We start from the raw sequence: 17,279 nt of genomic DNA, 5'->3' as shown, positions 1-17,279 counted from the left end.
GCAAGTCATGCCTGACTAACCTAATTGCCTTCTATGAGGAGATAACGGGCTCTGTGGATGAGGGGAAAGCAGTAGATGTGTTATTCCTTGACTTTAGCAAAGCTTTTGATACAGTCTCCCACAGTATTCTTGCCAGCAAGTTAAAGTAGTATGGGCTGGATGAATGGACTATAAGGTGGATAGAAAGCTGGCTAGATCATCAGGCTCAATGGGTAGTGATCAATGGCTCCATGTCTAGTTGGCAGGCGGTTTCAAGCGGAGTGCCCCAAGGGTAGGTCCTGGGGCTGGTTTTGTTCAATATCTTCATTAATGATCTGGAGGATGGCGTGGACTGCAGTCTCAGCAAGTTTGCAGATGACACTAAACTGGGAGGAGTGGTAGATACGCTGGAGGGCAGGGATAGGATACAGAGGGACCTAGACAAATTAGAGGATTGGGCCAAAAGAAACCTGATGTGGTTCAACAAGGACAAGTGCAGAGTCCTGCACTTAGGACGGAAAAATCCCATTCACTGTTACAGACTAGGAACCGAATGGCTAGGAAGCAGTTCTGCAGAAAAGGACCTAGGGGTTACAGTGGATGAGAAGCTGGATATGAGTCAACAGTGTACCCTTGTTGCCAAGAAGGCTAACGGCATTTTGGGCTGTATAAGTAGGGGCATTGCCAGCAGATCGAGGGACGTGATCATTCCCCTCTATTTGACATTGTGAGGCCTCATCTGGAGTACTGTGTCCAGTTTTGGGCCCCACACTACAAGAAGGATGTGGAAAAATTGGAAAGAGTCCAGCGGAGGGCAACAAAAATGATTAGAACAGGAGTACTTGTGGCACCTTAGAGACTAACAAATTTATTAGAGCATAAGCTTTCGTGGGCTACAACCCACTTCTTCGTAGCCCACGAAAGCTTATGCTCTAATAAATTTGTTAGTCTCTAAGGTGCCACAAGTACTCCTGTTCTTTTTGCGGATACAGACTAACACGGCTGCTACTCTGAAACCTGTCAAAAATGATTAGGGGGCTGGAGCACATGACTTATGAGAAGAGGCTGAGGGAACTGGGATTGTTTAGTCTGCAGAAGAGAAGAATGAGGGGGGATTTGATAGCTGCCTTCAACTCCCTGAAAGGGGGTTCCAAAGAGGATGGATCTAGACTGTTCTCAGGGGTACCTGATGACAGAACAAGGAGTAATGGTCTCAAGTTGCAGTGGGGGAGGTTTAGGTTCGATATTAGGAAAAACTTTTTCACTACGAGGGTGGTCAAGCACTGGAATGGGTTACCTAGGGAGGTGGTGGAATCTCCTTCCTCAGAGGTTTTTAAGGTCAGGCTTGACAAAGCCCTGGCTGGGATGATCTAGTTGGGAATTGGTCCTGCTTTGAGCAGGGGGTTGGATTAGATGACCTTCTGAGGTCCCTTCCAACCCTGATATTCTATGATTCTATGATCTATGATTCTATGAAAACAGACTGAACACTGGACCTGGTAGTAGAGCAGTCTAGAGAGCTCCCAGTATACTCAGGAGTGTATATCCCTATTCTTATGTCTTGGGCAAGGTCCCTTTTTCATTGAGCTTGTTAAAAACACAAAGCCTAAAAGGTATTGCTGAGCACTGCTCCTCTTTCTCTGATCTGTTTGTTGCAAATGAAATTATGAAGCAGAATTCCTGTTTCTCTTTCCACCACATTTTCAGTAAACACAGTTGCAAACTGAAGTAACACTGTTAATTCTCACTGAAATGCAAAGGAAAAGGAATAAGGCAGAGAGTGGAGACAGAACTCATGCTCAGATTCCATGCTGAAGGGTGATGTATAAAAATCTAGGTTGAGAGATAAAATTAGATTAGATGGATTAGATTAGACAGCTCTGAAGGACTCTTCGTTTGCAAATGAACTGCATCCCAATGACACAGAGCGAGGTGAAACCTTGTTTAAACGTAAATCAGTCTGCAACGGTAACAACAGAAATGCTATGGGAAAAATTGTTTCCATTTATTTTCCATTGGCCTAGAGACTGCAGTGAATAGGACACCAAATATAGAGATTTGGTTAAAGTTGTGTCTGCAACTTTAATTAGCATAGATTAAAGTAACAGAACTAGGGAGAACAGCCAGCTGTCTCCTCCCCACACAAGCTACCCATCAGATTAAGTTCAGAACAATTCCCAAACAAATAAAAGTAAATTCTTAACATGAGACTATCCCTCGCCTGTTCATGCGAAATATAACTCATGATCAACACCAAGCAAGCCCCATATCCTCATGTGTGGAATGTGGGTTTAAGTGAGGGAAGTCTCTTTCTGCACCAGACAGCATAGCCCTCACCTTTCCAGGCAATGTGCAGCAAGAATCCAGTTAGATGTCACCGTGATAGTGCCTTGGACTGCAGCAGCAAATCTGGCCCTCCTGCTACCTCAATTAGCTTGCACTGGGCACCTGCTACAGATGCAATAAATAACTATCAATGTCCCTAGCCAAACCTCCTGTGTACTTCCGGGAAGGTAATTCCTCCCTCCCTCCCCCATTGCAATATGGGAAGAGCTTTAAAAGGGAGCCGGCTGAAATTCAGAGCAAAATGGAAAATCTAGCAGTAAAAAACAGGAAAGGAAAAAACAGAACAAAACAAGGGGAGGGGAGGTGGGGCAAAGCAAACAGGTGCAAATGGTTGTGTATGCCTGGGAGACACAATATAAGCTGCTCTTCCCTTGTGGGGTGCCACTGGGCCAGGGAGGTGTCCTCAAAATCCATGAATGGGTCAGTGGTATGGAAAATAAGAGCCCCTGCCCATACACAAAGCTGACACCACTACTGCTCCACATGGCAGTCCAGTCATACCATCTTTCATTGTGATGAACCAACTCACATTATCATTTGTTTATTACAATATTTTGAGTCATTCATATTAAAGTTCAACAGGTTTCTTTTAAGCAAACCTGAACAGATTCTGAAAGTCCATTAATGTGACAAGCTCCTTTGAAGAAGAACTGAAATGGGCATCAATTTGCTGCCAACAGTTATGAATTCACATGACAGCTTCTAACCTCTTTGCTTTGAGAAAATATTACTGATCAAAATGTCTTTAACAGCTCAAGGGTTTTCTGCTCTTTGGCTGTTGGAATGTTTAAAAATGACAGTTCAGAGCCTGAGGATTAGAGCCAGAGCCTTGTAAAGAATTTTTTTTTTAAATCCATTCAGAAAGAGGTCAAGAGCTTTCAATAATTAGAGCAATATCCATACAAAATTAGCTAGGCCAAGTTGCTAACATCTGGGAGAACAGAAGAAAACAGATCTAGCCTCTCTCACTCTTCTGAATTCTTATTTCATTAGACCTCAGTTGGCTTTTGCATGGCTCACTCAGCTTAAACGAAATGTTTCTCCACTGGAACCACTCCAAAGTTGCTGCTCTGCTTATGATGTGTAAAATGCTTTAGCTTCCAACACACACAGTGTGTGCAAAGACTGTTTTTTTTAAGGCAGTTATAATTCACAGACAAATAAGTATGTTAACCCTGAAAACATTTTTCAGACTTCCAGCCAAATGAATGGTTAGCATGGAAAAAAAGAAGGCCTTTATGCGAAAATAGGATGATCCCTCCCTCTCACAGACCTTGGGAGACAGGCCAGTCCTTGCTTACAGACAGCCCCCCCCCCCCCGCCCCAACCTGAAGCAAATACTCACCAGCAACTACACACCACACAACAAAAACACCAACCCAGGAAACAAACCCTGCAACAAACCCTGGTGCCAACTCTGTCCACATATCTATTCAAGGGACACCATCATAGGACCTAATCACATCAGCCACACCATCAGAGGCTCGTTCACCTGCACATCTACCAATGTGATATGCCATCATGTGCCAGCAATGCCCCTCTGCCATGTACATTCATCCTCCTGAATAGTTAACCCTTAACAAATATTTACTAGAATGTGAAATAATTTTCCAAAGGAAGGATTTTTTAGTGAATATTACTGAGGAGGTTGTGATTAGTCAAAGCAGGCCCTGGAGTCCTCATGATGTTCTTGACCTCTGTCATAATCTGGGTTTACAGTATGGTACTGGTCTTCTTGTGATGAATGGAAGTCAGATAACCATGCAATTTTTTTTGACTATTCTACCTTTGATATTATTGAAATGCCTGTGGACTGTGGCAGGGATGCACAAAGTTGTTCTTGAATAGCTCTGTTCTTTCTTTCTGAGGGTTACTATAGATTATATTCTGTTGCTGCTGTTTCATGTGCAGATTATTAGTTGAAGTGATATGGGCTATGGTGCCTTCAGTACACTGATAAGGCTCAGCTCTATTTCTATTTCATTACCCTGATGGTGAAGTTGCTCATCTCTTCCAGCATCAAGCTGAGATTCAGGGATGGCTGAGACCTGGCAGCCCAAGCCCAAAAAGGCAAGGCAAAGGGTAATGTTGCTTAGCGAGGTAAAACAATGAGAAACAATAGTGGAAGTTATATCAGCTTCCTTGAAAAAGAGAATTTGCTTGTCTTTTTATATTTCTGCTTCACAGTTTGAGGGTCTAGCTAGATACAGAATCAACTGAGGATATCTAGATAGCACCAGTGCTTTTTGCTTTTTCCAATCTGCATTGGTAAAACGGCTCTGACATTTCCTGTTGAATGTGGAGTTGGATCTCACTAAAATGATCTATGCCTCTGACACCTCCAGATTGGTGCAGGAGCATGCGCTGATGGCTGAACTGCCACTCCTAATAATTTGACAGCTTTATTAATAGTGATACTTTTAGTATTCATAGTCTTGTATTCTGATATGGAATTTGCAATTTCAGTGGCTTTAAAAATTAAAATTGGAAAAGCTCCAAGCTGTTTTTGATGTATGTAAAAGTATTTGCATATTAAATTTCTAACTGTTTTTGCTCATCTGCAACTTTTTAGATGCAACTCTCAGTAAGAAACCATCCTAGCTTACTATCTGTACATCTCCTCCTAGTTTACTAGCTACAAATCCTGGAAGAAAGAAATTATGGATAATAGCTTTCCTGGCTTCTAGGTAAGTGAAGATACACAGTAAATTGAATTTGTTTAAGTAAAAAGTACAGATTTCTCTAGGCCCTTTTTTAAAAACATTAGATCAGAGTGATTTTTTATGGATGTATAGAAACTTCAGTTATAGTGTTGCATACATTAACTCTAAATGAGCTAGTTGGTACTATTTTAATGTATCCCTTTAAAGTTGTCTGTATTAGCACAGGTAATACCTCTCAACAAAAGAGGATCAGCTGGATCATCTGATACTTTTGAAATTGTCTGCAGTTACCCTGTAATACAGTTAATAGAGATATATCTTGATATAACAAAACTCAGAAAACTATGATTGCTATGGACAGGAACAGATGAAATCTACATGCTCATCCTACTCTCTCTTTATTGTGATAGTAATAACCCACTCAAAAACTGTATCCACCAATTAAAATACAAGTGCCTTTTCTCTCCTGCCATCTACAAGGTTTCCTGCTTTCTCTGGTCTCCAAAATATGTATGTTTGACCAACCAAAATAGCAGCAGCTGTCACTGAGCATAGCATTTAGAGTACAGACAGGCTAAAGAGAATGCAAGCTGAGTTATCTTAATCCTAACAGCTGAACTGCTGCATGAACAGGAGTAGCAAATATATTTTTCCAAGTAAAAGAGTACATATTTTTAATTCCAAAAGAATTCATGTTGGGACAACATGAAATTGTTTTCTCTATAAATAGTACTCTTTTGCTTTACAAATTGTGCTAGCAAAAAAAAAGGGGGAAGATATCTGCCTCAAAGTATTTTTCTGCATTCTCTATTCCAGTTTTGTTGGTACAGTGAATGTTTTGAAGGCACTGTACCCGTTTATTTAAGGCCTGATTCTGCACCCTTACTAAAGTTGGCCCTGATCCAGGATGCATTTAAGCATGTTCTTAACTATAAGTACATAAGTAGTCCCACTGGAGTCAATGTGATTAAAGTTAAGCATGTGCTTAAATCTGCTGGATCAGGGTCACTGAGCAGCACATTATCTCATGAGTAGTGCACTTCAAGTGGGCTATTCACAGAGCAAGATACTACTTAGTGTGAGTAAGGGGTGGCAGATTCTGGCCCTTAGAGATTCAGGCTTTGTTTTAATTGTATGATGATTGAAAATAAAAAAAAAAAGGTAGAATTGAGTTTGTGGTGGATAACAGTGTAAATCCAGGACTTGCAAATGGCTTTATTTCCTTGTTATTGAAAAAGATTAGATTCAATTAAATGATAAACCTCTGTTGCGGAGAGCACTAAATGTTGTATTGTTATGCAATACAATTTAAATTTGAATGGTATGGAACATGGGAGGAAATCACCTGTAAAATTATACATTGTACGGACATGTGTTCGTAAAACGCATGCTAATGATCCTATTAAAATTAATTTGCCTAATTAATTATTCATACCCACTTAATATTGCACTTTGCTAACAATCTTTAACAATTTATTTTGGTTCCAGTACTAAGATTTTATATTCAAGCTTTTGACATGTGCAAATATGCTTTTATCAGAGGGTACTTATTTAACTTTTTGTCCCAGTATAAACCTTAGAGGCAAGTCTTATAGTCAAAGATGTTGGAGAGAACAGAAGAAAACATGTGAGTAATACATACCGTTCCATGCATAAAATCATCCCAATAAAAGTTAAGTACCAGAATAAATGTTATTTAGGTAATATATATTAAAATAAAAATCATATTACTGTGTTTCTTGAAAATAATATTCACTTCTACAATCATTCACACACTCAATTTTATTTCCATTTTAATTAAGAAATCTAGATTTAAAACAAATCCTCTTTCTACACATTGTTGTCAGAGCAAGCTTTATTACACATTGGCTTCTTTGAGGTCAATTGGAGTTTTGCCATTGATGCCAATGGAGCCAGGATTTCACTCATTATTTATAATTATTGGACTTATTACTCCCAAATAGATTGTAAATTGCAAAGTTTTCAAATAATTTCATTCACTAATCTTAAACCATTTTTTTCAACCTACCAAGGCCAATTGGCAAAAACAAAAAACAAATACAACAGCAATCAAACTCTTTCTTCCTTATTCATTTTTTCCTTTTCATCTCCACCTAGCCACTACAGTCGAGAAAATTAAGCATAAATGTTAGGTTTGATAGATGTGCCACAGACAATACCTCATCATTTTTGGAACTCCATGTCATTCCTTCTGGGTAAGAGTTTCCATATAAAAAGTAACACTCACAAAGTATTTTAATATGCCGCTTTCAATAAATATTAAAAACCAGAGAAAGACAAATAAAGAAAATTCACTTTCTGTAGTATTCAAGCCTAGTATGATAGTGTCATTCAAAGCCTTCAAAAATAATTATCCAATCATAGATTCATAGATTCATAGATTCATAGATTCTAGGACTGGAAGGGACCTCGAGAGGTCATCGAGTCCAGTCCCCTGCCCGCATGGCAGGACCAAATACTGTCTAGACCATCCCTGATAGACATTTATCTAACCTACTCTTAAATATCTCCAGAGATGGAGATTCCACAACCTCCCTAGGCAATTTATTCCAGTGTTTAACCACCCTGACAGTTAGGAACTTTTTCCTAATGTCCAACCTAGACCTCCCTTGCTGCAGTTTAAGCCCATTGCTTCTTGTTCTATCCTCAGAGGCTAAGGTGAACAAGTTTTCTCCCTCCTCCTTATGACACCCTTTTAGATACCTGAACATCTTCCTTGCCAATTACAGCATTCAGAATACCCATTCTTTTTAAGGAAGGGATTCAGAACCTTCCAAGATAAGGCCCTTAGTTGTTTCCTTGTGTGCATATGTGCGCACATGCACGCACACACACACACACACACACACACACACACACACACACACAGAAAGCTTGCTTTATTAAATCTTGTATTCTTTGCAAACTAAAAAAGAGGGAGGAAGAAAAAGCTGCTTATACAAAAACAGAGAGAATGTCTATGCACTTGGAAATATACCCAAATAAGTGTCAGAATCTCACTTCTGTCATCCTGTTGGAGTAAAATTAGATTTTCCCAAGCCAGCTAATTAATCAAGTAGGGCTTCTGGAAAGCCATAAAAAGGAGTATTCACAAGAATGCCTAGAGGCTGCAACAAATTTAACAGCACCCTAGGAATAATTCCATGGCCAGCTATCTCTTAAAATGTAAATTAGCATGAAAAATGTCCATACTGTCTGTTTAAAACCTGTTTTGTATAGACCCAATGCAGCCAAATTCTTAAACATATGCATAACTTTAATCATATGCCTAAGTCCATCCCATCTCAGCAAAGAAGTTAAGCATGTGCTTAAGTTCCATTGACAGTAATGGAACATTAGTACATGCACAGTGTTAAACACATAATTAAGTGCTTTGTTGAACTGAGACCTAAAAGACCAGACTAAATTACCCAGTTGTTTATAATTTGGTTTTCACAATCTATTTGTCTACATGGCACCAATAACAGGATGCTGCCCTTTGGCAGTGCTTTATACTTGAATATTAGGTATATCAACTGCTCACTACCAACGTATATATCCATGAAAACAGGAAGTGGGAAAGATGAGCTTTTCATAGTCAATAGTTTTGATTGACATACAGAACCTAAAGAGTTGACTATAGTTTCAGATATGTTGTCAAATTGGACAACGGCTTCACTCATGTCTATGATTAGGTATGGAGCAGTGGTACTAATTTTGCAATTTTATAAACACAGCTTTAGAAATTTAAAACCTTTTCTTTGCCATTCACCTGGCAAGGTCTCTGAGTGATATTCAAGCATCTCTGAGGTGATAACTGCATAAGGAACTGATTTTTACTCTCATTGTGCTCAGTGCCCCTTCACTTGACTCAGTTTTCTTGCAGCTTTGAATTTAGATTTATATTTCTAGATAAACTGATATACTTATTCCAATGCTGACAAGAATAACCTGCGTTTAAGTCTAAAATATGTAGAGTTTGGGGCAGATAGTTCTAAAAAAGGATTGAAATCAGGAAGAAACCAGAGAGCAATAATAACAGTAATAAATAAATTAGAAGATATGACCTGGTGTTGGGGGGCAAGTGAACATGTGGTGGACCTTAATGGAAAATGTCATTCTATGGGTAATAACATTCATTTAAATTTTAGGTCTCCCAAAAAGAATGAAAATGTGCAAGATATTTTTCAGAAAATAAGACAATTGTATTATTTTTCAGGGAAAAAACCACAAAAAGACATTTTTATTTTACATAATGTTTCTTTATATTTCATATCAATTTAATGTTCAGTAACTTGACTTCATACACCATATGCGCAGATTGTCACCTCAATGGAAGATGCGTAGATATAACCTTGATGAATGCCATGTAAGTAAATGAGTCAACAGTAAGATAGAGAGATAGATAGCATTGAGGGACTTGCCTTTGTAGACTACAGCTAGGCTTGGTCAAAAAGCTCCTTCTTTTTCCCCACAATGATGTCCTAGGAGAATCAGCATCATTGTGTGATTTTTTTTTCCTGTTAGGTTATGTAATTAAAAACAGAATACCTAGATATCTTGTTTTACTTCCTTTTCTCACACCCTCGGACAACTGTCCAAGGGCCTGGATACCAAGTTGTGGAAGATATTTCCCGGAGTAGTTTCTACCTACTTGGCAGACATTAGCAATGTATGAGGGTAGCTCTGGGAATGCCTCAAGGTCTAATACATGTGCAGATTGTGGGCTGTCTGAACAGTCCTGTTTATCTTTGATATATTTTGGACTAGGAATACAAGACACAATTTCAACTCTTTGTAAATAAGAACCCTTAGCTTACTTTGTCTATTTTATGGTTGTTCTATAAACTTGCCTCCAGGGCTATACAATCCATACATTCCACCAGGTATCACATTTTTGTTGTGAATTCATGTTAGCGTGTAGTTATGTGCCTCTTATGTCTCTATTTGCCATATGAAAAAACCCGCTATTTTTTGCATGTTTACATGTTAGTATTGCTCTAGCCATGCTTACTCCAGCTGAGTGCCCTACAATGGAATTTAATGGCAATTAACTCTGTAAGCAGTGCATGCTGATACAAAATAAGTTTGAATGAATATATCTATTAAGTATTTTTCAGGGATGAATGCTCTCTTTATAGTTTCCATTGGTTATGTTGTCCCAGCTACATAGCATTAAACACTTCCATGTTCACTTGCAGTTTGAAGTGAAGCCCCAGCTCTTTCTTTTCTACCTCAGTGACATCCTAGCGGTATCAACATCAGATGTCTATTAATTCAATAGCTGTTCTTTGTCTTAGGTAAAGTGAGCACTAGTTTGATCACAAGTGTATATTTTGGATGTACATATCAGGCAGAGTGACTGGGGAAGGGAGGACTACTGAGTTCCTAAGTGAATGGGTCAAACAACGTAGAAGCCAACAAACTGCCAGTAGAAGAAGAGTGAGAAAACTGGAATTCATTGACGGTCCCTTTTACCAGTACCCAAGAGTTCTTTAATGGTTCTATGTGGAAGGAAAGAATTGGCATATGGTGTGTGCTTGATAGAAAAGCATAAGCTTAGTTTGGTTTTTGCTTAACTGAAATGTGCCATTCTTTTTATAACTAACAAGACTGCCAATGGCTGGAATAGCAGTGACAACAACTTGGGAGCCTCTTCTGGTCTCTCCTTCCAATGAAAGACTTTGATAGATGCTTACTACAGAGGAAGTCTGTTTGGGGGCAAAAATAAAATGGCACCCATGATGAAAAGAGTAATATGGAACAGAGGTCAGATATCTAACAAAAACTGTGCAAACTCCATGTATAACAATACAAGCCTACTGGAAATGTCTATTAACTTATACAGACAACAAAATTACACAGGAAAGATCACATCACCACATTTGACAGCTAAGATTTTTCATTACAGATTATTTTATATGACTACTATATTTCAATTTTTTGCTACAAAAAACACCAATCAATTCCACTCTGATCTCCATAGGATTGACAATTAAGTAACTGACTGTCTCGCCAAGAGACATGTATCTGCATCTACATTGACTCAAGGGATGAGCTCTCAAAACAGTCTAGCATTCACAGAGGTGTCTGGAGTATTATCCTTATATTTATACAAACCATATCTGAAAGTTAACCTACAGTCCAATAGTAACATTCTTGCTCTTTAGCCAGGATTTGAATCCCAGACATTCCAATTTCTAACCTCCTTACCGGGTACACTATTGAAGGGCTTAAAGTCACACCTTGGAGATGGGAAAGCTATCACCGCAAAAGTTGAGATTAAACTATAAACACTGTTCTTTCCAATATAGTGCATTTTACTTGATCACAGTTTTTCTGGAGAAGCGCAATAATTATAACATTTCTTAGCAACAAATTTCACCCCTGCTACATGATGACAAGCTTGTATAACATTTTTATTACACTTATGTAATAAAAGATGGAAATAGATTTCCTTGGTACATATAGCATCAGCACTTTATAGGTTCACATTGTAAAATGTCATATCACACTTTTTTTAGGCAAGATAGATTTCTCTCTGAAATAGGTGGCAATGCAAGATGATGTGATATGCTTGGTCTTTATGGGAAGGATAATTAGCCATCCTTTTATAGCCAGCCCTCCTACCAGTATATGGAACAGTGATGACAACTTTCGAAAAGTGTTTAAAACTTCAAAAAACTAAATTAAGTCAAGAAAAATTCTATTACATATGTTCTAGTGTGATAAAGAATGATATTAAATCATAAGCTACTCTGGTACTTATTTTAAAAGCACTAATCATAATAATGTCTGTGACCATTATATAGTAATTTGATATGCAAAGTGCTAATCATCTATCAAAAACAATCATGGTCACTTGAACGGTAATATATCATAACTATTAAATTATATGCAACACTTTCTTAGGCCAGAATTTTTCAGAATTGGATACCTAAACTTAGGCACCTAGAGCTCTATTTACAAGCTTATATGAAGGTGTCCTGACTGCAGTTTTGAACCACTGTGTGTGCATTTTTGTTAGGACCAGATCTGTGGCTGTGGTTAAAGTCTCTTAGTATATGAAATCTGAAAGCTTTTAAATTTTCACATACGTTTTCTATATTTCCTGTCTAATTATTGTTGATTATCAAGATACTTTTGGGAAGAGAAAACATCTCTTTTCCAATCATCCTCCTTCTACTGGCTGGTTCATTAAGTACTAGTACAACAATGAATGTAACTGTAATTATACAGTGTCGATAATTTTGATGTCACAAACAAAGAAATGTGTCATCAGTGACTGAATCAAGAACGAGGGGCAGGTTGACTAGAAAATAGAAAGCTTGTATAATTCAGCAACGCACTTGGAATTTATTCAGAAACAACATTATCTTAAATGTTTTGTTGGTTAAGGTTAAATTCCCCTCTGAAGAGGACCCCATAAGGCCATGTGAACAATGAGCTTTCATTCAAGCCTTTAGCATGTGCTTAGTGGTGAACAGGGTTTTTGCCCTCTGTACTGGATAGTATTTCACCATCTGTGTATAAAGTCCTAATATCAAATTTGTGGATCTTTTTTGCAGTGTTAAATGTAATAGCTTTCCTATATTACATAGGTACTGAGGTTATAGCACCAATGTTGCTGTGTCTGCTCTTGTTTCTCAACCAAGTCCTGTTTTGCATACTATAATAGGGTACTGACTTAGGTCCTGCCCACATGATATGACTTCTGACTAATGTTATAACCAGTTGGAGGCACAGACATCGTAACTGGCTATGAATAACACAGTTCAAGTTATGTCCTAGTCCAGAAATCTTTACAGGATTAGAGTCCTAGAAACAACAACTCTAAAACTCCCATGAAGGATCATCTTTGGTTAAATTTTAATAAAAACGAAAGTCCAAAAACAAAATAAAAACAAACCAAATAAACCCTCTCAAAAATAAAACCAAACAAATGAAACATATGTCATTCAATATTACAAAATGTTGAGACTAAGTTAAGATTGCTAAACTAACAGAAATCAGGAGAGTCAAAGTTCTCATTGACACTCTGTACTCTGACCTGACATAACATATGAGCTATAGTCACAAGGCACAGCTAAATGATGTAAATCAGAGGGTCACAGTTTTAACATAGAACTTACTGGCTTTTAGCAACTTTCACAAACATTCCAGTGTTATTTTTACAATATTTCATAAGTAGTAATACAAATGCTGATTGATGGCTATATGTTTAACTGCTTTTTTTCTGATTTTCAAGATCTAAGCACTAAGGGGTTAATGTAAAAATAGTGCTTTATCCCTGTACTTTTATGGAATGGGGGTTCCCGTTCTTTTTGTGATGGCATCAGTAACTCTGTTTACTGCACTGTACATAACTTATAGGAGTTCCTAACATACTGAACTAGTGTCGTATATCAGGGACTCCTTGGTCAGCACAGTAAATAAACTAACCTCCAGTTACTAATATAAGTTTCTTATTCACTTGATATTTCAAATGGGTCATTCAACTGATAACATCTCATGTTTTTCCCTGCTTAATCTTTGCTTTTAATAAAAAAACTATCCATACATACCAAAATGCAAGGGTAGATTTTGCATCATTTATATTTCTTCCTTACAAATTTTGCAAAGAACATTCTTCTATGAATTTCTGTTATTACAATTAAACGACATATTCCAAAATATCTACAGAATCCAGTTTTCTTGTTAATCAATGGCATTATTTGTCTCTGCTTCTGAATTGTTTTTTTTCAATTATCGCTAATTAAGATTTTAAATTTCTGCTTACATTTTATCTTTAACATTTGTATGTTCATCCATATCATTTTTTTAATAAAACATAAGCTATGTTCATAGGTAGTACTGTTTAAACATAAGACTACACTGGAGGATGAAGGCATAATGAATGCAGCCCTTAGTGACGGGATTTCCTTAAGATTAACTGCTTGAAGTTCATTCATTCCTATTCACTCTAAAATTTAATACAGCTTTCCTCAGTTACTGGAAACTTTAGAATCCTGGAATGTAGTTAATTTACAGTAAATCAAATCCTATAATGAGGAACGACTAAAAGATGGGAAAGACGCATTTGTCCCAGAACAATACAATTATATAGATGTCAAAGTTATTTAAAAAACAAAGAAAGGTTACCTACCAGTTCAACTCGTCCAAAACCTCCAACTCCAAGAGTGTCAATGATGTTGAAATCAGACAGTTTCAGGTTGGCGAAGAAGGCAGCTTCGGCTTCATATCTGGATTTTTTTATGTGAAAAAATGGAAATTTCTTAGAGGTGCAAACCTGAGTATTGCATAAGATTGTACCTGAATGGCATGAGTGTGGAACAGGATGTACCTGTTTAACTTCCATCTTGTGTCAAAGTCTGTGTTTGTTCACACTCATAGTTTTGTTGGTCTCAATTGTAAAGTATAACATATATTTGCATTTTTTCCCCCAAAGTAGGAAAATCAAAGTTTCTACTGTGTGTCTATAAAACAAATTTTTTGTACTGTAATTCAATTCCAGTTATCAATTCAATGCTACATTTTGACACTTCCTATTACTCTTCTGCTGAGGTCTGTTTTGCCTTTTAGTATTCCTGGAAGATAAAGTCTCTCATATGAGTTTCCCTTATCCACAGGCAGTAGTTTCTATAAATGTTTATTGAAAGTAGCAAGATCATTAAGGTCCCTGGAGAGCAATCACAGCCAAGTTATATGAAATCAGATCCAATAAGCTGAGGGCTGGCATGCAAATGTCTGAAATGAATGACTTCAGACACATATTAACATTCCTAAAAATGTATCTTCTCTTCTTTTATATTTATAAGCTTATTTAGAGCAGAAATTCCCACCTAGTATCTGACAGTCCTGAAGCTCTCTCCTTAGCCTGTGTACAAGTGGCTTGCAATAAAAGTTCACAAAGCACGAACTATGCAAGCATGCAAATCTGACACATGCAAGCCTGCCAAAATAAGCTTCCCACAAATATACTTGTGAATATGAATCCCTTAAAATATCTCCTTGTTGAGGGTTATGGTATTTTTAGAAGGCTCAGAAGGCAGATGGATGAACAGGATCCACCCGCTTAATAAACTTTGGACAAGGAGGCATTCAGTTGCCAAAAAAGTCCCCAGTGCATGTGCATAGTCAAATACAACCTTTGACCTTCAGGAACACAGAATTGTATGTGAAAGTAATGTTGACAGGATTATGAACACAAGCATGCAGGGTAGGAATTGTTTAGTGAGTTTACCGATATACAATATTTAATTTTATGCCCATATTTTGCATTTAGAGGATCCAAATAGCCTACAAAGTACTATTTCATGATAACATAACAAGTAAGCATGGCTCATTACAGATAAGGTTTTAATATTTTCTGATAATACAGTCATGATAAAATGTCATAATGTTATTGATGATCATATACACCTATCCATCCACCTATCTTTTTAATGTAGCTAATCTATCTATCTAAACTGTCAGGGCTGTCACTGAATAATCTAATCTAATTCAATAATGGAATGTAACTGATTTACTCCCACCTTATTCCCCTCAAACCAGCATTCATTATTCTTTTTAAAAGTGAAAGGACATTGTGAGGGCAGGGAAAGCAGCAGTTGACCTGTTCCAAGGTAACAGAGGAGCAGAAAAAGAGGGATGGGGGATGGGGGCGGGGAATGAGTTTGGAGTGGCCATATATAACAAAGACCAAATTAAAACATAATACAAGGCAATCCTATCTTGTGGTTTCTGATGACAAATTAGTTGAGTTCTGCTTTATTATTTATAATATCATCAGATTCTCTCAATAACCTTGAGCCTATGGCCATAGCAGTCTGACTGCATCTGATATTGGAAGCTAATCAGTGCTGAGTCTGTTTAGTACTTGGAATAACCTTGCATGACATGGCTGCTTATTGATCATTTTATACTAGCCATGATGTGCATATTAAACTGGCAACATAAAAACTAAGTGTTGGTGGTAAATAAAAGGTCTACTTATAAATCTCCTTATTTCTAAATAACAAAGAACAAATTATATTAGCAGTTGCAATCCAGTCAGGAAAGCTGTTACTTCAGTCTGGCTGCCTGCACCAATTTAAACTATAAATATATTACAGTTTGTGACTTCTAATGTTGTAGCTCTTTTGGCTGATTTGATACATTTAATAGTTTCTAGATGTACTGGTAGGGCTGAGATCCTGTCAAGGATTTGCACCCTAGTATTGAACCAACTGATGGAATGCTTCCCATTTCCAAGTCACAAAGCACCACATTAGCCATCCTGATTCTGTCCCGTACCTGTGGAAACTCATTTTGTAATGGTGCGGCGGGAAGGAGCAAGACAATGTGGTGACTGGGTTTATCAAATGAGGAGCTCTATATGCATTAAGCCAAGTCATTTATTCCACAACATAGGACATGTGATATGCACTTGGGGAGTGCCATGCTGGCCAACCCATGATGTCAGGGAGGCATAGGATCAGGTAGTCCAGCCCTCTTCCCCAATCCTGGGAAACTTGATTGGATTTCCCCAATGCTGAGGAAACAGGGGATCTGACATGCTAAGTGCATTTTTTCAAGTGTTGTTAAGGCCTCCATGATCAGTTTTTGCATAGGAAAGACATGGAATAAATCGTTTTCATTTCTATAATGCCTTTTATGCTGAAAGACTGCAAAGTGCTGCATAAACTGTGTACAGTTCATTCAATTCCACTTGAGAGGAGAAAGCCTGCCCCAACATCCCAAAATAGAGTACAGACGAACAGGTGCTCTTTCTGATTCTTGGGTATTCCATGAACCCTCTTTACAACCCCCAGTACAAAAGAGCATTTTGCAGCAAGCATATATCCTTCATCTTTCTGTGTAGAGAGTCACAAAAATTGATGCTCTAATGACAGCTTTTAAATTGGGCTTTCTGTCTTAATAAAAAAAGTTAATTAAAAATATTTTTAAGCTTCTACGATGCATTATTTAATTTTTCTTCTTTTTGGCTAATTTTGTTTGGTAGATAGCCTGGTCTTCTATGGTCAGTTCAAGGAAGACTGCAAAGCAAATTTTGTACAGTGTGCCAGATACTTTGTCAGGGGCATTATAGAAAAGAAAGAAATGAATTATATATATTCTGAAACAAAAATATATGTAACAGAAAGCGTACAGACCAGACAACAATCCTATTTGATCCAACAATGATAATTACACCCTAATTCTGTTTCATTCCTAAAAGTAAAGGTCAAACTTTAATCCCATTCAACCTCCGATAAAAGAAGGAGACTCTCATCCTATTCTATTTCTTAA

At 37.6% G+C, this 17,279-nt stretch overlaps 1 protein-coding gene across 2 annotated transcripts in view; it reads right to left on the bottom strand.

The window, feature by feature from the left end:
• PRKG1 (protein kinase cGMP-dependent 1) overlaps positions 1-17,279 on the bottom strand; it is a 944,545-nt gene that overhangs the window by 28,606 nt on the left and 898,660 nt on the right. For both annotated transcript variants that reach the window (XM_065407822.1, XM_065407820.1), the window contains exon 10: positions 14,134-14,230. In XM_065407822.1, coding sequence (XP_065263894.1) covers positions 14,134-14,230 — 97 coding nt within the window. The remainder of the gene's footprint in view (positions 1-14,133; positions 14,231-17,279) is intronic.

The sequence above is a fragment of the Emys orbicularis genome, chromosome 7 (assembly GCF_028017835.1).
Source record: "Emys orbicularis isolate rEmyOrb1 chromosome 7, rEmyOrb1.hap1, whole genome shotgun sequence".
NCBI classification, from domain to species: Eukaryota; Metazoa; Chordata; order Testudines; family Emydidae; genus Emys; species Emys orbicularis.
Note: the sequence above shows the minus strand (reverse complement) of the source record. Positions and strands in the feature narration are given on the sequence as shown.